The 26,075-nt window shown below is 38.0% G+C and overlaps 2 protein-coding genes and 1 pseudogene across 2 annotated transcripts; 2 read left to right on the top strand and 1 right to left on the bottom strand.

The window, feature by feature from the left end:
- Positions 1 to 1,856: 1,856 nt before the first annotated feature.
- LOC139821944 (potassium/sodium hyperpolarization-activated cyclic nucleotide-gated channel 3-like) lies at positions 1,857 to 2,497 on the top strand. Its single transcript, XM_071793386.1, has 2 exons — positions 1,857 to 2,134; positions 2,208 to 2,497. The coding sequence occupies exons 1-2, from the start codon at positions 1,857 to 1,859 to the stop codon at positions 2,434 to 2,436; spliced, it is 507 nt and encodes a 168-aa protein (XP_071649487.1). The 3' UTR covers positions 2,437 to 2,497.
- Positions 2,498 to 19,713: 17,216 nt separating this feature from the next.
- LOC139821407 (uncharacterized) lies at positions 19,714 to 20,346 on the top strand. The gene has a single exon (XM_071792412.1). It carries the CDS (start codon positions 19,714 to 19,716, stop codon positions 20,344 to 20,346), a length of 633 nt encoding a protein of 210 aa, XP_071648513.1.
- A 2,566-nt stretch (positions 20,347 to 22,912) lies between these two features.
- Positions 22,913 to 24,062, bottom strand: LOC139822240 (uncharacterized; annotated as a pseudogene).
- Between the last annotated feature and the right edge of the window lie 2,013 nt (positions 24,063 to 26,075).

Raw genomic sequence — 26,075 nt, 5'->3', positions numbered from 1 at the left:
CAATGTAAGGAAAAATAGGTCCATTGTAGGACAAAATAGGTTCTATGTAGATTTAATGTAGTGACAAAGAAGATTTAGTGTTGGTTAAAAGTTAGTTCACCGTTAGATTCGTGATCAGCGACCCCAAAAACCCCCGAGTAACGAGTTTCAAGTAAATCCGATTAATTTTGAAAAAATCAGTCCGCCATATTGGATCCGCCATTTTGAATTTCTCTAAACTGACTTCAATTTCGTAATCAGCGACCCCAAAAACCCCCGAGTAACGAGTTTCAAGTGAATCCGATGAATTTAAGAAAAATTCGTCCGCCATATTGAATCCGCCATTTTGAATTTTTAAAATCTGACTTCAGATTTGTAATCAGCAGCCAAAAATCTTAAAAGAACCATTTCGGCTGAATTTTTTGGACATTATTATTGGAGTATAAATGTGAAGCTGCTATATTTTTTGATTGGAAATGATCAACTTTGACCCCCTATATTTCTTAAACGGGGCGTATGCTCCTCTTAAAATTTTGCAGGGATTATTGGGTCATCATAAGTAACCATTTGGCATAAAAAAAGTTTCAAAAATCAAGGTACCGAAAACGGGCATTTTTTGCAGGGGGCTTGCCGATGCTCTTAATGACCCTCACAACTTACAACACTGAACAACTCTTGTCTAAAAAGTTTCCTTCTTAAGGGCCCTGGATACCCATGTCAGCCATCTTGAATCAAGACGATAAAATATGGACAATTATAAGTGGATATCTATCTATTGTTTTTCTTCCTACTTTACTTCTACTTTCAAATAAACATTGCTTTGTTGATTATCTCCATTAGAAATATTGTTACATGATCTGTATCTTAAGTGTATCTCTAATCTCTTTTATGCGTTTAATTTTTTATGTATATAAAACATTTACGAATACCAAATTGTCAGAGTTTCGAGTCATGAATATTTAAGCGTTATACACCCAGCCGGGAATGTTAAAAACCTTAAATTCCAGAAAATATTAATAAAATGCTAAAATATTAATAAATTCTTAGTGTACAATCACTATGATCATAAGATATACTTGGTGTATTTCTGTCCTAAAAGCATCGCAGTTCTTCCGTTATCGAGCTGATGAATTTTGTTCCGCCGAAATAACGCCGCGGTCAATAGTCATCGAAAAGTGCATATGCACGAAAAACTTGCGACCTTGAGGACCGATGGGTTCCACTTGAATACAGTACCTATCTATTTGTTTCATATTATTTGTAAAATAATCTTTCAAAGAGATTATCAATATTTCTCTGAAGCATAGAGCCATCCGATTCGAATCATCTGTGCAAATAGAACGACGATCATGATTAGTATACATATATCTATATAAGCGGAAATTCTGCTTATTATAATATTTTGTTTTTTGTGTGTGTTCTGTTAACCATAATGTATATATTAATAACAAAATTTTCTAGTACAATTCAGTATAATATTAGAAAATAATAAAAGAAAATTTTAACCAAATTTTTTTTTTACATGATATCTGTGAGAACCATTAATTGGATAAAAAATAACATCAATTGCGTTCTTATATATTTTATATGAATGATGATTCTCAATATTGGATTAATTAATTGTTAATTTTTTTGCATGTACAACAAATTAGTTTTACTAATACAAAATCCAGGAATATATTTACTAAAATATACAAAGATAACTTTTTTTCTAGAAATACTTAGAATATTTAACCAGGTTTAGAAGTGTTTGTTAGGTTTCTATGGCAATCTTTATCGTAAAACTTAAGTATATCCTGTATATCCATGAGTATATCTAGCGATTGTCATATCTTACTTGCAATCATTGACATGTGTCAACACGACGTCAACGCGGTATGACAATTCGAAACCCGAACGTTTTGATAAAGCGAGGAAATTTACGCGCACATGTGTGCGACTTGCCAAGGACGTCTGGTAGCAATTTGCCGAAATTACCTCCAAACGCAAGATTCTACAGTCGTTGGAAGCGAAACCTTCAGAAGCTCGTTCTTGTTTCCATTCGACACCCTTTAACACGTTCGGTCTTTCGTAGTCAAACAGCCGTTGCTTTCGAAAAGAAAAGGCACTCAAAATCATCTCATCGATGGATGATCCATCCATTTAGTATGTTAAGGTACGAGGATTAAAGGCAACAGCTTTGACTCCTTTTGTGAACACTAGTGTAACAGAGAAAACCGTTACCGTAGGTTCTACTGGGACACGATAATGACTATCATTTTTTTATATATTTTTGTGACGGTTCCGCATATTATGTGCTTCTACAGAATCGGAAAAAGTAGCAGTCCTGAACGTTGGAATATTGTGTATCCAACTTACGCCATTTGCATCATCGATATATTCCTGAATTTTATCACCGGATTTATATCGCCTGATGGACATGAGATTTTTCTTGACACCACTCTAATAGCACGGTGATTGCACCACAATAACATATAAATCGATTAGATGCATTAATTTCTCACTGATTATTATATGTTTTTCCTCTATTCTAAATATACAAAAATGAGAAACGTACGTATTTAAACAGACGTTATGTGAAGGGATACTTCTTTGTTGATCTTATCAGCTCAGTACCATACACGTGGTTTTATCCTACACTTATCTTACCACCTGGTCCAGATTCGAATTCTGCGTTACTTATTCTTGAATTCTTGCCTATCTTGAAATTGATTCGCATGCCTACAGTACGGCGAAATATTCAACAGATCAATGCGGTAATCATCATAATATTGTACAAATATTAATGGCTTGAATTTTATCAATAAATTAATTTAAACTGTTTTTTTTTTTTTTTAATAGAGTTGTGGGATTCCTCAAGCTCAACATATAACAATATGGCTCGTTATTTTAACATTATTAATATTTCACTGGAGTAGCTGTGTAAGTTATATCTTTCCCTATATCGTCATGCATATACAAGGAAAAACGATGAAAGTACGGTGATTTCTATAATTAATTTGGTCTCCCAAAAATATTTAGAAGTTACTTCTCGACCAAATTTTTATATAAAAATATAATTATATATAAACTATGTCTATATATGTTTTCTTTCTTTTGTATAATCTTTGTTTGTATAATATATACAGGAAAAATAATAAGAAAAAGGTTAAAAAACAATTAAAAAGATCATTTTTGTATTATTTTTGTGATAAAGAGTAAAATTTGAGAAAATGAGAAAAAAATTGCTCATATATAATTACATATATGTATAAATATAATAGTTGAATATAAAAATATTATTATATATAATATTGTATAATCTAATTACAATTTTACTTTTTGTAAAAGAAGCAATGCAAAAGTTATTTTTCTATTTATTTTCAGTTTTTTTTTTCTATATATACAAACAGAAATTATACAAAACAAAAAAACATATATGGACATATTTTATATAAAATTATATATATTTAGATATGTTTTTATAAAATTTTTTATCGGGCTTATATTAAATCATTCTATAAATAGAAAATTAGTAATGCATTATCTTTGTATTTATACAGTGGAATAATTTCAGAGCTCGGATGCATATTATATTTCGACAAAACTTGATGATAAGTCTAATTGGGAGGTGTATTTAGTATTTATGCATATTAGTGTGAGTAATTTGATCGGCTCTAATTTCGTAGAGTTTGACAGTTTTGGTATTTTGGACACAATATTAAGATGCATACTTCTACTCTTGGGGAAAGGCTATATAATTTACTTGATTGGTATTAAGTCATTTCTTTCTATATTAACATTCTAATATTTTATTTCTTAGCAAATTTTCCAATTTTTATTAAAATAATGTTATTTTTTGCTCTTTTGTACAAATGTAAATAAAACAAACATAATAAAAGATTTTGTGATCACAGTCACAATCCTTCAACTCTTGGAATCATCGGCAAAGCCAAAACTCAAATATCAACGAATTATGCACGAAGTGAAAGAGTACATTCATCAGAATAAGCTTCCATTATATTTGCAAGACAAGCTGATTTTCTATTATAAATATCGTTACCAGGACAACTTCTTCAAGGAGAATATTATATCTGACACTCTTTCAGGTTAGTTAAAAGCAAAGAGACTTGAATAAGAAAGCTAAATTATATTAGCTAACTACTGGAAAGATAAACTGACAAAGTACATATTTCTCTATAATATTTTCTAACATTCCCTTAGATCATTTAAATCAAGAAACTCTATTTCATAGCAACCAAAAATTGCTAGATATCATGATTCTTCATAATTTGCCCCGCAATGTCCTTGGTGATTTAACAAGTAATTATTTTTTTATATTAATAATATGTATATTGATAATAATAGCAATATTTGTTGCTGCTATAACACTATTACTATATTGTTAGTATTACTATTACTACTATTACTACTATTTACTACTATTTACTACTATTATTATACAATACTACTTCCACTATTATTTTTAATAAAAAATTTTTTTTATACAAATATACATAAATACATATATATATATATATATATATAATTATATATAAAATATGTCTATGTGTATATTTTTTCTTTCTCTTGTATAATCCCTGTCCAAATAAAGGGTGTCCCTGCACTCGCAATCAGTACCAAGTCTGGTACAGCGGCTTTAACACATGAAAACAAGTCATAAATATGTAAATATCCGAAATAAACATATATCCGAATCTTAACGCGGAGTTATAGGGTATTGAAGTTTTCGTAAGATAATACACACATAAATTGAAGTAAATGTTGTTTAATGTTCTTTATTCTGTTAAAAGCTTTACAAAAGATGTAGAAAAATTCCTCCAAGAGTCAGAACAACTATAGCAACTGACACTTAATACTGTCGATGTCATCCGCGAAACATATATATATTTCAAAAAGTTTAAAAGAATTTATTAATTTATGCTACAAATAGAAAGTGTGTTGAAGTTGACAGAGGAATTTTTGAGCACCTTTTATAAAGCTTTGAACAGAATAAAGAACATTAAACAGCATTTACTTTAATTTGTTTTCTTATAAAAGCAACTTCAATACCCTATAACTCCGAAACTTGTTCGGATCGGACATATGTTTGTTAAACATTTTCGATTTGTTAAAGCCGCTTGTTTTGGCACTGAGTGCAAGAAGACCCTCTATAGAAAAAATAATAAGACAAATAATTAAAAAAAGAATTAGAAAAATAACTACAATTAAATAGAAAAAAGTGCTATTTTTAGTTGGACTAATTTTTGTAGCCTAGTAATATTTTTTGTATGAATTAATATACTTTTTTACACTCAACAAACTTCACGATAATTTGTCTTGAATTGGTTTAACTTTTGATGCTAATAAGCATTCTTTAAACCATTGTAAATAATTTATAGAATGTTAAATCAATTATTAATTTAACACTGCGCGGACACCATGTTTTTAGAGCACTCATTCGGATACTCTGGGACTTTTAAATCCAGAGAGTTTTTGAAAGCGTTTCTATGTTACAACAAATCTATAAAAATTCATGTATCATCTTTAAGATTTCAAAAAGTGATTTCTACACCTACATAGGCCGGAACTGTTGCAATTTTTTTTAAGTGTTAAAACGTCAGGGGAAAACTGTAAAATGCAAGTTTTTACAAATAATGACATATTTATTGAATGTGTGGCTACAAAAAAAGTTGTTCAATGGTTTTGTAGTTCAATAATAGTACTTAAAAAGAAAATACACGAAAAGAACCCCGGCTCAAAAAAGTTGAATTATTGAAGCATTTAGAAATTGAAAATTTCGGTATATAGGCCAGTCATATTAGACATCAAACCTTCCAATTAATCTTCCCAGGTTGCAACCACCATGAATCGCTTTGATTTGAGATGCTATAAGTGAAATTTATTTTGCTTCGCAAAATTAATCCGCAATAAAAAGTTATTAACAATATTATCAACAAAAAACGCGATTTTTAATTTTTTCTAAAAAAAACGGCTTTGTAATATGGTTCAATAATAATGCGAAAAATCACGTAAATTTTAATAAAAAATAATTATTTTAGTGTAAAACAAGCGTTATCTGACCTGTGCGCAATATTGGATAACTTTGCGCGTCAATAAAAAAATCAGCGTTTGTCGTACGAAAAAAATACAAGGATACTTTTTTGTGGCAAATTTTGTCCACAACAAGATGCATACGATAAAATTTATCTAAAATAAATTCTAAGACCTGAAAACAGCGAAAAACTAAGGTACTATTCCAAAAAATTAAAATTTTTTGCTTACATAGCTACAAACTAAAGAAAAAGGGTCTAAAAAATGTTACACCATAAAAAGTATTCTTTGTAGTTCTCAGATGATGTGTAATTTTTGGGGGATTTTTAATTCCATTTTAAATGACGAAAAAAAATCACCGGCGTAACATAAAAAAACGATGAAATCGTGGGTTTTTGGAATCCGAGTCTCGGACTTTGACGGCGCGTGCAAGCTAAACGACTGACTTGACGATAAATGCTGTTCAGATCATTAATGTAGATAATTTTACGCTCTACAAAAAAAGGTACGTATAGTTACCCTATCTTGCTTAGTTTTCGAGATATTTAAAAAAAAATAAAAAAAATCGCGTTTTTTGTTGGTAATATTGTTAATTACTTTTTATTGCGCGTTAATTTTGCGAAGCAAAATAAATCTCACTTATAGCACTTTAAATCAAAGTGATTCATGGTGATTACAACCTGGGAAGATTAATTGGAAGGTCAACCCCCTAAATTAGTTTAATATGACTGGCCTAATACGGAAAAAATGAAATTTGAAGATAAAAGCAATGTTACTTATTTATTTTTTTTGAAAAGGTTACTTCTTGTTTATTATTTATAAGCAGGATCAATATTAAAAAAAAAAAAAAACATTAAGGAACACGTGAGATGCAAAATTACTTACCCGTGGACAAAACTAACGAGGTAGAGCGAGTGATGCTAGATGGCAGACGGAACAGCATGCTACAGCATGTGAGCATGGCTGTGCAAGGCACAGCAACGCACAAGCTCTTCCGTGTAGCTTGCCGACACGCCGAGCATAATATGCTGTTCCATCTTTTTTTTTTTACGTGGAGAAATCTTCTACTACCGGCCGTTCCTGACCGGTAGCCCCCTCTAGTGTCAAAGGAGGGGGAAGACCCCCTCACCCTCCGGGAGGAGGAATGAGGGGAGTGCCGGATTTTTACCGGCTAAAACTCCACGGGTGTCCGTCTCTGCGTTACTGGGAGGCGCCCGGGAACTTGTGATAATTGCATCCGAAACGCCTGCCAAATATGCTGTTCCATCTGTCGTTTAGCAACCGAGGTGGACACCCTGGGTCTTTAAAAGCACACACTACACTTCGATTGCTCGGTATTGCGCAACTAACTGTCAATGCCGCTTGGCAGTTACTGGCAGTTACATGACCATTACTACCAAATTTTTTTAGGGAGGAGAGCCGACGTAAGCGCTGAAGCCATTCCTGTGGGAATCATAAATGAAAAATCGCCTTAAGGTGGTATGTCCATATAACCTATGAAAACAGATCGATGCAGTTTTTTCAGTAAAAGTAATTAAGCAACTGACGAATCTTCATGCTAAATTTGAAATGGATTGACCGTGTAGTTTCCGAGATATTATTGTCTAAAAATAGCTTTTTTCCCTATCTTAAGCATTGCGTTTATGGCGGACGACGCGTGAGACCGTAATTTTGAGATAAATTGATGGTAGTAAATTATAGAAAAAACAGATCAGGTTGAAAATTAGAATAAAAACAGAGGAGTGTCTTCCGAATCATATGGTACCAAAGCCAACAATCTCAACCGTATAGAATGTTCACAAAATTAGTTAAAAGACATCGATTTCAGTCCATTCCTCACTGTGATCACAAACCTTCGGATATGTGGCAACGTCGCGCTTTGAATTCATAACGCGAGTTGCATAGGTTAAAACGCGGTTGTTCGTTCATGATATAAAAGTAAATGTTGCACTTAAATAAAATTAACCTCTAAGTTTATTGCTCCGAACGATACACGTGCAACCATTTGTTTACATGAATGTTGCGACGTTGCCACATCTGAAGCTCTTCTGTACTACGCTAAGAAAATTGGACTATTTTTATTCGCCTCTTTTTTATTATTGATTATTTATTCGATTTGTGATATACAATCATTTTGAGAAATTCATTAATGAATTTAGTCGACTATGAAAGTGTATGAAATTAGAAGTTTTAAAATGAGGTTTATTTTGACTCACATAGTCGCGAATAAACCACCTTAAAAGTCTCACGGTGTCCGCGTAGTGTTAATTATGTGAATTTACTATTCCGAGATTATATTTCAAGATCGACAAATAAGCAGCTTGTATTAGTTTGCTGAATGGGAAAAAGTACATAAATTAACACAAAAAATATTACTATAGGCTACAAAAGGGTAGCCTGACTTCTTTTTATTTAATTGTAGTGTTAACACATCAGTTAAATTTTATTTATTATTGTTTAGAAAAATAACTTTCGCATTGTTTTTTTTTACAAAAAATAAAATGGCGATTAGAGTGTACAATATTCTTATATACAGGATATTTCCAGACATTTGCGACAAACTTAAAGGGGTGCTAGATCTCGGTAAATTGAACAATTTTTGTTAAGTAACCTGTGTCCGACGATGCCTCCTTAACTCTAAAACACCACACTAAGTGTAACACACTTATATGTTTGTTTTAAGAGGGGAAACCACTGTGACGGCCGGAAAAACGCTATTTTCGTGAATTTTTTTGCGAGAAATAATAAATTTAATGAAATTGGTTTTTTATTTCTTTCAAAGTACATATATTTGAATATATTATGTAAAATGTAAAAAAAAACCATTAAAAATTTTTAATATTAATACGCCTTCAGTGTATGGTGCCGTGTACCTCCGCAAAAAAATCGTGGGTGGAAGAAGGGGCGGTAGCTACCGCTCCTTCCCCGCAGGCAGGGGTGGGCGGGGGTGGACCTTGGTTTACATGGAAAGTTGAAAACCCGAACCGTACAATGATAAATATTGTTTCCCTATAAGCAGACCGAAATTATGAATGAAAAAAAGACATTCAATAATATTCCATTCAATGTAGAGTAAAGTGGATATTTCGGATCAGATCCTAATTCGAATTAGCAAATTTGAAATGCCTCTCTAGCCGACTGTACCTATCATATGTTGATTTTTTTGTTATTATTTATAGAGCCTATAGCTATCCCTTATAGCTATAGACAATTAATGAAAAAAATCCACATATGATAGGTACTATCGGTTAGAGAGGCATTTTTTTGCTGATCCGAATTAGGATCTGATCCGAAATATGCACTTTACCCTATCCATCAACGCTAAATGAATAAAAATGTAATGTATAAATAAAAGAATGTAATGTATAAAGCTTAATTCTCACCTCCAATATTGATAAAATTATGCTCATTTGACACGTTTTCGTACAATGAATATGAAATTTAAAAATGGCGATTATTGGACACATGCTGTAATTTAGTCTTCAAATTAAAAATTATCATACACACACACACACACACACACATACACACACGCGCGCGCGCGTTTTTCTAGATCTTAGAGATCTAGAAAAACGTGACCGGAAGTGCGTTCGCAAATTATTCAACGTGTCGATATAGTCATCTAGAGTTTGTTAAAGACTGTGACAGTGCGCACGGCATATGGAGACTGTTAACGGAAGAAACTCTTGCTGATGAAATTTAATCCGAATCAAGAAGCATTCACGGAACATTTCTTAGCTTTTGATAAAGTGATGCGAGAGTTAAGATCAAGGTGCTACGTTGGAAGAGACGGACCTGATCTGCCATCTATTGCTTACAATGCCAGCGGAATTCAACCACGTTGTCACGGCTATCGAAACGCTCACAGCGGATAGACTGACAATTGCGTTCATGAAAAACAGGCTGATGGACGAAGAAGCGAAGCGCGCTGACTTCGGTAAGAAAAAACATACACAATCGGAATGACCGGCTGCCTTTTTAGTTCAAAACAAGACGAGTTCACCGGGAAAGTCGTGGACAGGCGGAAGAAATAGGAATCGCTGTCACAACTGTGGTGGATTCGGGCCATACGTGCGGAGTGTAGGAAAAAAAATTCAACCGGATAAGCAGGAGAAATTGGCAAATATGGCAGTGAAGTCTGGCGCTGTGGAGTCAAGTGAGTCGCAAGCGTATTGCTTTGTGCGTATCTCTTCACACGTAGAAGGGAATGCCGGATATTGCTTTGGACTCAGGTGCTACGGAACACTTGGTAAGTGAGAGGATGCCATTGTCAAATGTCAAAACTCTCAAGCACTCAGTCAAAATTAAAGTTGCGAAATCCGGTTGTTTGAAACGCGATGAGATATTGAGGAAAGAAAGGTGGATGTTGCCATCTATGGCATTTCATAAAAAGTACTAGCGATTTTGTAGACTCACTTCCGTTGGCGAATCTAGTTCCCTAGAAAATTTGTATAGCGTAAAGCGCTAGAGGCGCGACGTATCGGTATTCAATTCATGTGATTGCCGCGTGAAGAAGAAAGCGCGCGTGCATGTACAAGCTTGCGGCCCGGGCAACCGGCGTTATTCGTTTCTTGTTTGCCATTCAGTCAAGACATGTTTCTGGCCTTTTGCCGTATATTTTGAATACGTAATGAAATTGTAATACAAATCTCTCTGAATTGCGAATTGTGATACTCTTTGGAAAAGAAGAAGTACGAGAGGATTCGAAAGACCAGAATTAGCACACGGCAGGATTATAAGCGGTCTCATTCTCGGACGTATGAAAGATCGACGCCATTACTCCGTTTCTTGATGATGATGATGACGACACATTCTGGAGAGACCAAGGGAGCGACTATTATGGACATAGTCCGTTCGGATATTTTCTAGAAGTGCATTCAAATACGGTAGACACCAGGATACAGGTAACTCTTAGATTTCTGAATAAGAATCATTGATCCTCATAAACAGTATCGGTTACGATCATTGATTCCAGAAATCTCGAGAGATCTACCGTTCTGTAAAGGACATAAGAAAGGCTTCAGCACTCAGCGGAGCATTTTATTGACGGGAACGATAATCGTTCATCTCACTTGAGTACTCAAGTTATTTGTTTTCGGGTTGCAACCAAATTAAACTATTCATTCGTGCTATTACATTTTTGGCCAAGTAAAGTAAATTATGCAAGCTTACGATACGTTTAATTCTATTTTTTGTGATAGTTAATTTCTCATATTTCTCGATTCATATTTGTGAAGAGATTCATTTGTTTAATCAATACGAATTATAATGCGTCAAATGTTTAAAAAAAGATGTATATTGCTTCAATTGTTCTGAACAAGATTCGTCAAAGAATTCAACGCTCATTTACTCAGAAATTATAATCAAAGGTGTAACACACAATACATCGATTTATGTGAAATACTTTAAAACCTTCGTTGCGTTTTCACGAATTGATGTTGAATTAATGCGTTTAATAAAGATTATTATTCAACGCATTATTCACTTATAAATTATATGTGCATGATTATTTTGGTTAATTATTAATTATGATATCATTTTTTGTCATGTCTAATAGTCTTTTCAGTGATTAAATAATTTAAAGATACATTCAAAGCTATCATATCATATTAATTCTTTCTTTATAATTACCTTGTAATATATTATTATTTTACGTTTCAAGTTTCAAACTGAGATCATACGTTCAACTAATGTTTATATTCCTTTCATTGAACGGACTATTACAATGTGAATTGTATATTATTTCTTGATTTATGTGATTATTGAATTTTGCCATAATGGTTTATGAATATGATTTAAAATTATCCTGCTATATTCTCTAAATATATTTTATTTTGTCAACAATTAAAACTCAGTGTTTCCTTCACCGCCATAGCCCACGATCTATACGGGTTGTGTACACCGGTGTTACACTTTAAGCATGTAAGTCGGGTGAGCTGGAAGTGATCAGTCTTGTGAACGAAAAGAAGGTTAAAATTACGATTAAAGACATGTTAATTGTTCCGGGTTTAAAACATAGTCTTCTCTCAGTGCGGAAACTAGAAGAAAATAATTATCGCGTCGTATTTGAAAATGGAACGGGTTCGATCGAAAGAAACAGACGTGTCGTGACGGTCGCGGAATTAAACAAGAGACATTTATACGCGTTAAAGTTGTATGCGAATGAAGAAACGGCCAATGTCGGAAAGTGTTGAGGTCTGGCATAAAAGACTCGGACATTTACACTTTGAATCTCTTAAGCGTTTATTATCTCAAGTGGAAGGGATGAGTATGATCGTAAATACTAAGCCAGAAGGTGTGTGTAGAGTGTGCGCGGAAGGGAAGCAGACGAAGCTCCCGCACAATTAAACGCGTAATCGGCAACTAGACCGTTGCAGCTGATGCATGTTTTTGGTCCAATCACTCCGACATCGTATGATGAACGTAAATACATTGTTACATTTATATATGACTACACTCATTTTACAGCTGTATATGGGGTGAACTCTAAGGCGGAGGTATTTCATTTCTATAAGATTTATGAAGCAATGGCTACAGTTTATTTCAACTGCAAATTAAGTAGATTTAGATGCGACAACAAAAGGGAATATGTGTCGAAAGAAATGAAAAAGCACTTCGAGAACAAAGGAATTATATTTGAGTTTACTATACGATATACACCCAAATAGAATGGCGTCGCCGAGCAACTGAATGGAACCATCTGTGACAAGGCTCGCTGTTTACTTCTAAATTCAAAGAAAACGATTTTGGATGGATGCTGTAAAGACGTCGGTATACTTAATCAATTGAAGCCCAACTAGTGCGCTTGACGGAAAAGTACTAGCGACGTTATGGTATGGAACTAAACCTAACTTGGGAAAATTGAAAATCTTTGGTTGTCTAGGATATCTTAGGCTTTCTAAATAATTAATTGGCGACAAATTTGCATCGAGAATACTTCAATGCCAATTGATTGGATATTGTGTCAATGGATCAAACTGTGGAGCCCGGAGGAAGGTCAAGTGTATTACGGAAGGGATGTAAAGTTTGACGAAACAAAATTTGAAATACATTCCCTTGACAGCGACTTTTGGCTTCATGAAGGTGCGGAACAAGAGGAAAAAGCAGATATTGGCGATACTAATGATCTAGAATCAGAAGAGTGTTTTGATGACGCTACTGAAGAACCCGAGGAAAACGAGAAGGTTGAACCAGAGAGGAGTGAGGGTACAACGGTACCTTTAAGACGCAGTACACGAGTTAGAACCAGGCCTAGATGGATGGAAGACTATGCGGTGGTGGCATTCAATGCAGAGGCTTATTTGGATGTACCAGAGAAATTCGAGGACATCCATGGTCGAGAGGATGAAAACGAATGGCTAGGTGCAGTGAGGGAAGAGATTGAAGCACTGGAGCAAAATCACACATGGACGTTGTGTAATCTACCTCAAGGGAAGAAGGCGATAGACAGTCGATGGGTATTTAGTATGAAACTCGATAATCATGGTAATGCTGATCGTTATAAGGCAAGGTTAGTAATTAAGGGTTGTTTACAACGTTACGGTTTTGATTATACAGAAATTTATGCTCCCGTTGCACGTTTAACTACGGTGAGAGTTCTCTTAGTGATTATTGAAGAAAAAGAATTAATATCATTTCAGATGGATGTTAAAAATGCGTTTATACATAGCGATTTAAAGGAGGAAGTATATATGAAGGCATCAAAGGACGTTCCAGCATCTAATAATCAAGTATGTAAACTAAATAAAGCGTTTTATGGCCTTATAAGCAAGCCCCTCGCGAATAAAATCGCAACTTTGATGATTTTATGCAAGAGATGGAAATGACTAAGTCTAGTGCAGATCGTTGCTTGTATATTGGAAAATTTTTAGATGCAATCATTTATATATTGATATACGTCGATGACATAATTATAGCAGGAAATAATGAAAGGAAACTTGCTGTAATAAAGTCAGCTTTAATGAGTAGGTTTTCAATGAAAGATATGGGAAGACTGAATACTTTCTTAGAAATTAATGTAACAGAAACCAAAGAAGAAATGTTTCTAAGTCAAGAAGTATATTATAAGAAACTACTGAGTAGATTTAATATGGGTGAGTGCAAACCAAGCGAGACTCCTATGGAGACAAATTTTGCAGTTCAGGATAATACTAGTATAGGATTGGATAAACCTTACCGAGAATTAATTGGGTATCTAATGTATTTGACACAAACGACGAGATCCGATCTGAGTTTCTCTGTTAATTACTTTAGCAGATTTCAAAATGATCCGAAGGAAAGTCACTGGAAAGTATTAAAAAGAATTCTGAGATACATGCAAGGTACTCCTTATGGACTCATGTAAAAGATTAAGTAACAATGACAGAGAACCTCTGATCGCGTTTGCTGATGCTGATTTGGGGGAATAGCGAGGACAGAAAGTCAACTTCAGGTCTTTTATATAAGCTTTATGGCAATACAATATCGTGGGTAACAAAGAAACAAAATACTGTAGCTCAGTCCTCTACAGAAGCAGAATTTGTTGCGCTAGCTATGTGTGTGACTGCTGAATACTTGTGGCTCAAGAATTTGTTGTTCGAGCTGGATGCAATAAAAACAGATTCCTTGGTAGTTTATGAAGACAATCAGTCATGCATTCATGCATTGTAAAGGTGGAAACACAAACGTCTTAAACATATAGATATAAAATATAACTTTGTACGAGATATGGTTGAGGATAAGAAATTTTATGTTAAGTATTAGCTTTTTTGCCTGCGCTTCGCGCGGGCTCAAAAGCTCTTCCTTCTTTTCCCCGAATAGTAATATTTACCTCCAAAAAAATTAAAAAAAAAGGGGATTTTTTTAAGACAATTTTGTATGGGGGCCCCTTGTCCCCGGGCTCCGATCCCTTCCTAAAACCCACACACACACTCACTCACTCACTTCCGTTTATAATTTCCTATACTTAAAAAAAAAACATTTTTTTTTTTATAATCTTTCATTTTTTGTTGCCGCCAGCATTTGCGTAACTCGATATGTAGGTACTATGTGGAAGTTGCTTGATCAGATTTTTCTAATTTCCGCAAATTTTGAGATATTGGGCCTTTTTTTGTTTTTCGTTGGAGGAGGAAAATGCATAATGCATATCCTAGGGCCAGTTCCTAGGGTGATGCCGGGCTTGCTTATGCCGATCTAAATTATAAACTTAACTGGAAAATAAGAAATGTAATATCTGCAATGTTTAATACTTTCTAGAAAACAATTTTCAATCTGTCAAACATATTTTAATTCAAGGTATATAATTTTAATGCTATATCTATTATTATCTGATCTTCTAAATTGATAAAATAAACTATTTTTCGTATCGGTAATCACGGAAATTCGATACCCGGAGAACGATCAGCATTGCGTAGAAAAGAAAGATATCAGGAACAGGAAGATTCTCAACGTGAAGGCTCAAGCATATTATCTGACCTCTTAGATTAATAAAATAAACTTTTTCAATCTGTCAAGAATATTTTAATTCAAGATATATAATTTTAATGCTATCTCTATTATTATCTGACCTCCTAGATTGATGAAATAAGCTGTTTTTTGTATTGGTAATCACGGAAATTCGATATCCGAAGAACGATCAGCATTGCGTAGAAAGGAAAGATATCAGGAACAGAAATATTCTCATCGTGAAGGCTCAAGCAGAACGATGATCGTCTTTTTTAGAGAACGCGCGTGCAAGAAGAAATACGTTACATGATCATGCGCTGGCCACGTGGTCATGAATAACTTCGCGCCAGAAAGCATTCCCATGAAATTGGCAACAATCATGCGCTAGAATAACGTCGTCTCTCCATTATTTTCATGAATGCGGGAATTCTTTTTAAACATATATTTACCCTGTTTCATATATAATTCAATTTCGGAACCGATTTCCAAAAAATCTGTAAGAAAACATAATACACATCATTGCCATCCCCAGAAAATTCTACCCTCTCTATTATTTTCATGAATGCGGGATATCTTTTTAAACATATGTATATTTACCCTGTTTCATATATAATTCAATTAAGCAAACATATATACACACCAATTCACAAAAATACTATAAATTAAAAAATATCACTTTTTTATCGACTGAAGTTCAATTCCGTCGTATACAATCTTTAAGATTCACTCAATTATTTCCTAAAAAATTGAAAAAATTTTGTGACCGATTTCCAAAAAGATCGGTAACGAAAAATTATACACTTTATGGCACTCCCCGGGAAATTTTACCTCTATTTTTATGCTTTCCACGCGAAACTAGTTGTCACATGGGTTCGTGGCGTGCTTTACGAGCTCGTTTAAGTAGAAGCGGATGGTGCTTAATAATATTTCACAATATCAATTATTATTAAATACATTTTCATTATTAAATACATTTTTTTTAAACTGCGTGCCAATATGGACTTTGTCGGACTTAAAACGCAATTGTGTAAACTGAAACTAGAAATAATATCCCATATTAATTTAATTGTCAAGTAAAATAATATTTATTATAACAGTTATACAAACTTATGGATAGATCCAAGTATATGTTCTGTGACGTTGCAGTTTCGCTGCATCGTGGCAGCGTCCCCGCCGCCCGCGCCGTCACAAGGCGCGGGTTTCGCGCCCGAGGACAATCCAAGGAGTCGATGCGAGATCTCCAGGGGCATAATTTGATCGCGTTTCTGTTTCTGATCCTTTTTTTCGTATTTTGTATAATACGCGGCGCCTCACCGAGACGAGACACGGATTTTCCCCGAGGGAATACGAGGGATTACAAGAGATGGAACGGGCCGGGAGGATTGAGGCAAGGGATCGATCGACGAGAGCGGATCGTGGCGAAGCTCGCGGGCCGTCGAGCACGGAGGGGCGCAGGAGGACACGTGCGCGGCGCGTGATACAGCAGCGGGCGGACCCGTGGAAAGCAGGGCCCCGGCCCCGGCGCCAGAGCAGAACAAGTCTCACCTGCCACCCTCCACTGCAGACCGCACTCCGGGGTAAATGGCCACCATCCCCGGACCGAGAAGGAGGAATACGGGGAATCAGCGTCCCGTCCGCTGCCGAGAAGAATCCCGGGAAATCGCCGTGCGAGCGAGGGGCCATTGGGACACCCCGCGGGATGCGTGGATCTCTCGCACGCCGGATTCCTTGCGTTTTGTAATCCTTTTCGGATTTTCGCGGTCTTAGCGTGAATTAGTGGACGCGAGTTCCCGCGTCTGGCGCTCAATATTAAGTTTGGTATTGAGCATAATCGACGGGCGTTGCGAGAGACCTGTTGGAGAGGCCTACCATCCTTCTCTCCCTAACCTTTTTTGATCCGTCGTGCGTCTCGGGGGATACCGGGCGTAAAAGGACGTGACAAAATTTGGCGCTCAACGTGAGGCCACCAAAAGATCGCCGAAAGGCACGAAAAGGGCTTGACATAGCGCTACGATATCCTCATGCGGGTAACGAGATTTTGGCAAGTTAATTATTGATTTTGTGTTGAAATAAAGAACTGATCCTATCCTTTTTTTTTATTTTATTCGATGCGATATTGTATATGATGTGATATTGTATGTCTTGTCTAATATCTTTCTTTTAGGCTTTGTGTGTAAAATGTCGGTTTAAATGTTTAATTATTTGAATAAGTGTATTCGGGAGGGTTAATCGGAGAGTTCGTGATATTATTCGGAACCGCGTAAGGCGTCGAAATTTGATAAAAGCGCGAGAGCGATAAGATATGAATTCGTTGTTTACATTGAGCGGACGATCACATCTGAAAAACTATTTTCCTGTTTCGCGTTGCCTTCACATTCCTTTCGCGTGTATTATTGTTTGCGTACTATTCTATTTGGGCTGCCACGACTTAAGAACGGAGAATTTTGGCGAATGAATTTCCTGATTTTGTGAGTGATCCGGTCTAACAATTTTGCGGCATCCTCTCTTCTAAACTCGCGTATTGGTGAAGTTATTCGAGGTGATAGAGATTCGGGGGAGACTTGAGATCGGAATTTCGTGTTTACGTTGTAGGAGAATAATAGCGCCGCGACAACGAGTTGGCGACTGTTCGCCTGTCTACGTCTCGCATTACTTTTCCGAGCGGTCAAATGGATCAAACCAAGCTTAGCGACGAGTGGATTCTCCACGCAACGCGCGAACAACGGATCGCCGAGTTGAGTCGACGCGCATTGCCCACCGACCGACGGGTCCGACCCCGAATTGGCACTCCGCTTGTTGCGCTTGCTGGCGGCCGAGCGTTGTGGCGGAGACTCCGAGGAAGTCCAAATCGAACCCAAGTGGCGGACGCCGAACATCTCGACGTACCGGCGGGGGACACCCGCCCGGACAGCCCGTCCGCGGAAATGGGTGCGCGTTCGCGCCTCGGTCCCTCAAACGTCCTCCGGAGTAGCGCGCATAAAGTCCTCTCAGGATTCGGGCGGTACCTCCGCGACAGCCGGTTACAATATTATGCGAAAATGGAACCTCAAGTTCTCGGGTGTTCGCGGAGAAGATGCCGAAACGTTTTTGTTGCGCATTGAAGAGGGCCGCGAATTAATTCCGGTCGCGGATAAAGACATTTTAAGGTGTCTTCTATTCTTTTTCTCGGGCATCGTGCTCCACTGGTTCCGCGGAAAAAGGGAACGCTTAACTACATGGGCCGCGTTTAAGACGGCGTAGCGTACGAGTTTCAAGGACCCAGATTTTCAGTTCGCCCTTCGCGACGAGATAATGCGGCGAACTCAAGGGGAACAGGAGTCCGTGACTGACTTCCTAACGTGCCTGAATACGTTTTTCGACCGGTTATCACCGCCGTGGCGCGAGGAAGAAAAGGTCGGTTACGCACATCGGCACATGCTACCCCGATTGCAGACGCTGATACCTCGGGACGCGGTCGAGGACATGGACGCGCTCGAACAATGGGCCGCGCGTGCAGAGGCTAGTTGCCGCGCCGCGCAAAACTATCGTGCTCCTTCTCCGCCAGAACGATCTTTATTCCCGGATTTAGCATATCGGACGCCAAAAGGCACGAACCGCCATTCAGGCGGAAAACAGCGACATCGTAGCTGCGCTTGGCGTATCCACCGCGAATTCGAACGGAACAGAGGCGGGCGCGAAAAAGGGGAAGAAGACTAAGGTCCGCGAGCCGAAGACGAGTACCCCGGCCGTGACGACCGCTTCCGCGACGGACGCATTGACCGACCCACTGGCTATCGCGAGCGCGATACCTGGCGCGTACAGCAAAGTGTTGGAACTGTGACCAAGCGGGGCACTTCGCGCACGAATGTAAAGCTCCGCCGCGGAAACACTGCTACCGGTGCGGGAAGGCCGAAGTCACGATTCGCACCTGTCCAACGTTCGGGAACCGAGTAATATAAAGGAGTCGCGAGAAAGGGGCAACCCGACTCCTATCCCACCCCCCGCCCCGAAAAATTTGTCGATGGGGAATCGCGAGGGCACATATAGCGCGTTTAGTGATAGGGCAGGCCCGGCCGCTCTAATGTTTCTCCGCGTACAAATCGCGGGATACGAAATAAGCGCGCTAGTAGATTCCGGATCCAGTCGCACGTTCGCAGGCCCGGAACTGCGTTAATTAAGCAACTCGGTTTCTCGTTCAACTCGACCGGCGGAAAGCGCGTGACTACCACGATTAATCAAACCACGAGAGTGAGGGGGGAGGTAAAGGTTCCAATTAGCGTGCACGATAAAACCCTAAACATGAAAGTTTATTCGTCGCCGACCTTGGCATTGCCGTGTATCTTAGGAGTAGATTTTCTAAAAACCTTCGGAATAAATGTGAATTTCGTGAGCGGTACGTGGAGCTTTGTTGAAGATCCCTCGCAACAGTATCATTTTGACAAGGGTTCTTCGAGTTCTCTCGCGAGCGTTCGCGTGATCTTGTCCGAGGGAGAAAGCGTGAATCTCGAGTCGGATCCATCGGAGAAAGGGAAGAAGGCGCGAAAACCGGAAGCGTCACCCCTCGTTTGTTGCGGATTGAGCGAGCTAACGCCGGACCAAGAAAAACGTTTGCGGGAATTTTTAAAGTCGGAAATCACGGGTAGTCCGGAAAAGCTCGGGGCCACGACATTAACCGAACATCGTATTGAAGTCGGAGACCATCCTCCTATTAAACAACGGTGTTACCCTGTTTCGCCAAAAATTAAAGAGGCTATTTATGACGAAGTAGACCGTTTATTGGAAGCCGGTATAATTGAGCCATTTCAAAGCGAGTGGTCAACGCCGATCGTAATGATAAAGAAGCCCAACGGGACGTATCGGTTTTGCTTAGACTTCCGGTTGGTAAACAACATCTCCAAGAAATACGCGTACCTACGCTGTTGCCGTACATGAACGCGATCCTCGATAAGTTGCGGAAAGCTCGTTATATTTCAACCATCGACTTGAGCCAAGCCTACTTCCAAATTCCGCTTGCTGAAAAGAGCCGAGAGGTAACTGCTTTCGCGGTACCGGGAAAGGGCCTCGTTCATTTTAAGCGAATGCCGTTTGGCCTAACGGGAGCTCCCGCGACATTATAATTATTAAATACATGTTTCAGTTTTTTAAATTGGCACTGCGTGCCAATATGGACTTTGTCGGACTTAAGGCTCCTGGATGGTCAGCCGAGAACTCTGCGTTGACGGTGGCGACGTACTGCCGCGGCAGAAATCAGAACTCTCTCCAATGGAGAATTCTGTCCTTTGTGACACGTTGACAACCTATCTTGTTGTGCATGCTATTTCTTTATTATTCGCTCTGTGCTTGTGCTCTAACGTTTAACGTATTCGTGATAGTCGTAAAATTGACCAACAAGTAAGATTTGCATGCGGAAGGAACGTTTTCACCTCCTTTCGATAGTCGTTAAACGGCTGTTTTTCCCGTATGTTTAGGCTTCGTTTTATGGCTGTTTGTTTATTGTCGAGGGAAAAGGGTAGTTTTCGGCCAATTTCGGAAGTGTTCTGAAACGATCTATAGTGATGTTTTATTGAAATGTCTTTTTATTTGAAAATGGCATGCACAACAAAATTGGGTGTTTTCCTCGCCTCGATAGTAAGAATCCAATATGGCCGCGGTGACCATCCAGAGGAGCCTTAAAACGCAATTGTGTAAACTGAAACTAGAAATAATATCTTATATTAATTTGATATTGTCAAGTAAAATAATATACTAGAAGAATATTTATAACAGTTATATAAACTTATATGGACAGATCCATTATAGAGTACATATTTATATATGATTATCTTTAACCGTATAAATATACTTTTACATGATCACACATGATAATATACTAGTATATAAGACCATATATGACTATAAAGTTATACGTAAGAGGTTTAGCCATATAATATTGTAAGGTTGGGAAAGTTACTTTTTAAAAATAACTAGTTACAGTTATCGTTACCGAGTCAAAAAAGTAATTAGTTACAGTTACTAGTTACTGATTCTCAAAAGTAACTCGTTACAGTTACAGTTACTTAAAAAGTAACTATTAGGTACTTTTTCAGTTACTTTTTTAAAATGTTAAAACAAGATTACAGAATAAAAAGTTTAATTTTAACATGATAATTTTAAACTTAAAATTCTTAAATAAAATGTATTATATATGAAACTAAAATTATATACATATATGTATATTATAATATTATATATGCATATTATACAGGGTGTCCTATGAGTCCTATGACTCGAGGTCCGGGTGTGTTATTGAAGTCATTTAGAGTTGAAATTGTTTAATAAACATTAAACATATCTCCGTAAATGTTCCTAACAGAACCACAACTATTGAAAGTTAATATGAATATTTGAAACATTTTCAAATCCTTAGACTACTTTCTTTGGGGGCATATGAAGTCAGTAGTTTATACAGAACAATCTCGCAATAGGGATGAACTTGTGAACAGAATTATGGATGCAGCAACGCAAATAAGACATTCTCCTGGCATGGTGGAGCGAGCTATTAGATCACTTTTACCTTTTACCGACGACAAGACTTTGCATTGAATCTGCAGGAAATAATTTTGAACAGAATTTGTAAATAAACAAGTTAAATTAAATGTCTTTTTTCTTTCCTTTTTTAAATATTCACATTAACTTTCAATGGTTGTAGTTTTGTTAGGAACATTTACGGACATATGTTTATTAAACAATTTCAACTCTATATAAATGGACTTCAATAACACTCCCTTAACATATATAGACCTCGAGTCATGGGACACCCTGTATATGCATATATATAAGGACCAGTCAAATGAAAGTGAGTCAAGAAAATTATTTCAGAAACTCTTACCTTTATTTAAAAAAAGTTTTTGAAAATAGTCTTTGAAAATAGTTCCACAGCTCTTCAGATCTTGATAAAATTAGACTGGGCGCATAGTATCGACTTACATCGACTAAACTGTTTAATCAATGTCGAACAGCAATAACGATTTCTTATCAACTAAACAATTTAATCGAGAACTATATTATTACAGAATGAGTGTATTATATCTAGTTTAACGTTTAACAAGCTTCTCGTGTTAATTCCCAGGTAGCAGGATGACGTCTAAAGACGTCTTAATGATGTTTTATTTTATTGATGTTAGAGACGTCATTAAGACGTTATTAATACGTCATTTGACGTCACTCGTTGCTACCTGGGTTAACCTATGTATTAGAAAATATAATATTTTTGTCGATAATATACATGACTAACATGACTTCATACTCTGGCGTGGTAACACGATCGATGATAGTCGATCGACACTTATTTCATCAAAAAGTTATGAGTTATCAAGCTGTCTTTTGACTTTTTAGTCGACTCAATATCAAGTTGATGAGTAAGCGCGTTCTCATAATAACTCTGAGCTTTTTAATGATCTACTAAACTGTCAATCGACGCAAAGAGTCGATAGTATGCGCCTATAGTCTTACTCAGGAGCCATGGCTTCTGAATTAATGCTAATATTGCCTACATCACAGCTATGCATCCGGCTAGAATTGCCAAGTTCTACTTACTGCATCTTAATCAGCGTTCTTGCTGTGATACAAGTCGTTTTAAGCCCGTATCAGACTACGGATTGGGATTAAGATTGGATAGAAATTTAATCAATCAGAATAGAAAAAACTGACCTCAAGTTTAGTGAACTTTTCATTGATTGGTTTGACTTTACAGCACCGGGATGGTAAGACCTGCCCTCTTTCAAACAGTTTCTGTTTGTAACACCAGACGTTACATTCTCTCCGCGTTCTTTATCGAGCAACTTTACAGTTACTCAACCTAAGCCGCAGAAGGGCTTGAAACAGTTTTTTAGGCTTCCAGGGAGAAGCCGCTGATCAAGGCAGCGACATAGACGCACTTGACATCCCTGCTTTCACTCTCCCTTACGACGACTTGGCTACCAGACCTGTGTTTTGTCTGTCGAAGAAAGATTATTATTTTTCTTCGACAGGAGATCTGTCGGTCTCTTCAACCGACAAATCAGGCTCTTCCACATGTACCAATGGTGTTTGGGTAGCTCATCGGCTGGCAATGCATCGAAAGGAATATCCCTGATTTTGATCTCGGTGAATAGGCTTTTTAGCTAATCCGCTGATTGTTCATTGGCGCATTTATATAAAGATGATTACGCTATTTCTTTCTCAGGAATTTCTCATAAAGGTGGGAACTAGCGCACTCTCGAAGTTCAAGGATCTGCTGATCAGCTTTCTGATCACACCCACTTCACCGACATCTAGCCCTCGTTCTAGAAGGCTATCCTGATTATGCTCTTATCTTAATCGCTTGGGCGCAAGAACATAATCTTCGATCAGTGACCTTGGGCTTTTTGCCTGGGTGACTGTCCGACAGATTGGAAATATTGTGGCTTAAAAAAAGACACGCTTTTACGTGTCACATGTTGACCATATCTTTCTCTCTTTGTCCTTTGTATCCGAAGAGTAGGACTTTGGGCTTTTTCAGCCTGTCCTTCTCTCTGCAGCTGCTTTTTATAACAACGTCTGGCAGTGCTGCTATAGCGAACTCGAGTTTTAGTTAGACCCGATTCCGCAACTGGGGACTCCTCTAGTCGTTCGCTCCCTAGGAAAACCATATATCTTGGAGGACTTTGTTTGAATTATTTCAATTGTTAAGGCCTCCGCACAATAAAAAATATAAAAAACAAGGAACAGATATTAGCGATTAGGACTAAAGAATCAAGAATAAAGTTGGATGCACGATGAAAAATACAGGCAACAGAAACAATGAATAACACAAGCAATAGATTTTATTGGAAGCCGTGTATTAATACTACACCAGCTTTATTCCTGATTTCTTATTTCTAATCGCTAATATCTTCTTTGTTCCTTATATTTTTCATTGTGCGCGGGCCTTTATTGTTATTTCTGGAACAAAATGGAACTAAATTCTATTTTTCGTCCCACAAATACCGCGATCGCACGATTTCATCCGGATAGAGTCGCGAATGCCTGGAATTTGGTTCGTATTCCCGAAGGGCACACGATATCCGGGAGGCACCGTGTGTGACATAACTCCCCTTGCGCCACACAGCAATCGGTATAGTATAGCTTATACCTTGTGTGGGAAATTTCTCTTCGTAGATTGTACTCACAATCAGTTACACCTCTGAGTGCGACCTTATACCTTATACCTTTCCATCATTCCAAGATGAGATAAATCATACACTATAGATCAGAGTACCTATTATTATAGGTCTGGGTACCTATTCTTGAAATCGTTTGTTATTAAACAAATTCGTTTTTGGCGCCAATGAATGCCAGTCAGTTGGCGCCACTAATCATTGCGTGTGTAAACTTACCTTAACTATAAAAGTAACTGTATTAAAGTAACTTAAATTAGTTACAGTTACCGAAAAAATGTAACTAAGTTACCGTTACAGTTACGAAAAGAAAAATGTAACGCAGTTACCAGTAAGTTACCAAAAAAAGTAACTTGTAACGGTAACTAGTTACAAGTAACTAGTTACTTCCCAACCCTAATTGTTCAAGATTGTTGGCGCGTTTCGTCTCCGGGCTTAACTCCGGAACGCCAGTTAGCGTAAGCGCCGGGTACGACCCCAACAGGGATCAGGCGTGCGAATTGAGTTAGGACATTGAATTGTTTAAAAACAAGTTTACTAAAATTCTTAATACAGTTCACGATTTGAGAGCGACGCACCTTACAGTTACAGGCGCGTGAGCAGAGTTCAATAAACAGCGTGCACGTGACACTAGAGTGGTCACCGGTCGCGATGTGCACATGAACCGTGAGTGTTCGTCGGTCACACGATAGCGACGGTAATTATGTATGAGCGCACTTGGGGCGATGGCAATTAGCAGGCGCACTGGTAATGCTTGTGATTAGCTGGCGCACTTGTGCACAATACGCACAAGACGAATGTCCGCCGGTCGCGAGACGACGACGGCGATGAGCGAGCGCACGGCGGTGCGGCAAGTAACGCCCAACGAGACGCAAATGTCCACCGGTCGCGAGCAGCGACGGTGAATGAGAGCAAGCGTGCTGAGCCGCAGTAATTAGCTGACGCACTGACAACGTGGTAATTAGCGGGCGCACTGACGGCGCGATCACTCAGCGAGCGCACTAACAGCGCGGTACATGAGCGGGTGCTCTGACGGCGCGGTACATAAGCGGGCGCACGGACGGCGCGTTAACTTTCATGTGTACAACGGTGAGAATGAACCGCGTGAAACGAAGTAGTTAGTTCGACTTTTACGTGTGAACGACGGCGTAACCGCGTGACACGGAGTACCAGATGTGACTACTGAGATCGGAGCTCTCGCGGTCCCGTTTCGCTAGTTTTTGGGCGCGCGACACGTATCGACCAATAAGCGATGACTAGATCACGCGATCCAGGCATATTGCGATTAATACCGCGTCGGGAGATACTTCGCGGTCAGGGGTGACGGGGGTGCGGTACGAAATCCCTTGTTCAGAGGGCGGCTAAGGGATGGCGTTACGTGTGACTAATCGATCCGCAATCGCGACGGAAAAATCCTGCACATAAACCGCCCGCCGCGAATAACGATTCGCAACAAGGTCAAGCGTCGCCCGCCGTGAAGCATGCGTTGATCGCATGCCGCCGCCG

This window comes from Temnothorax longispinosus, chromosome 11 (genome assembly GCF_030848805.1).
Source record: "Temnothorax longispinosus isolate EJ_2023e chromosome 11, Tlon_JGU_v1, whole genome shotgun sequence".
Lineage (NCBI taxonomy): Eukaryota > Metazoa > Arthropoda > Insecta > Hymenoptera > Formicidae > Temnothorax > Temnothorax longispinosus.
The sequence above is the reverse complement of the archived record's forward strand: the minus strand, read 5'-3'. Positions and strand labels throughout refer to the sequence as shown.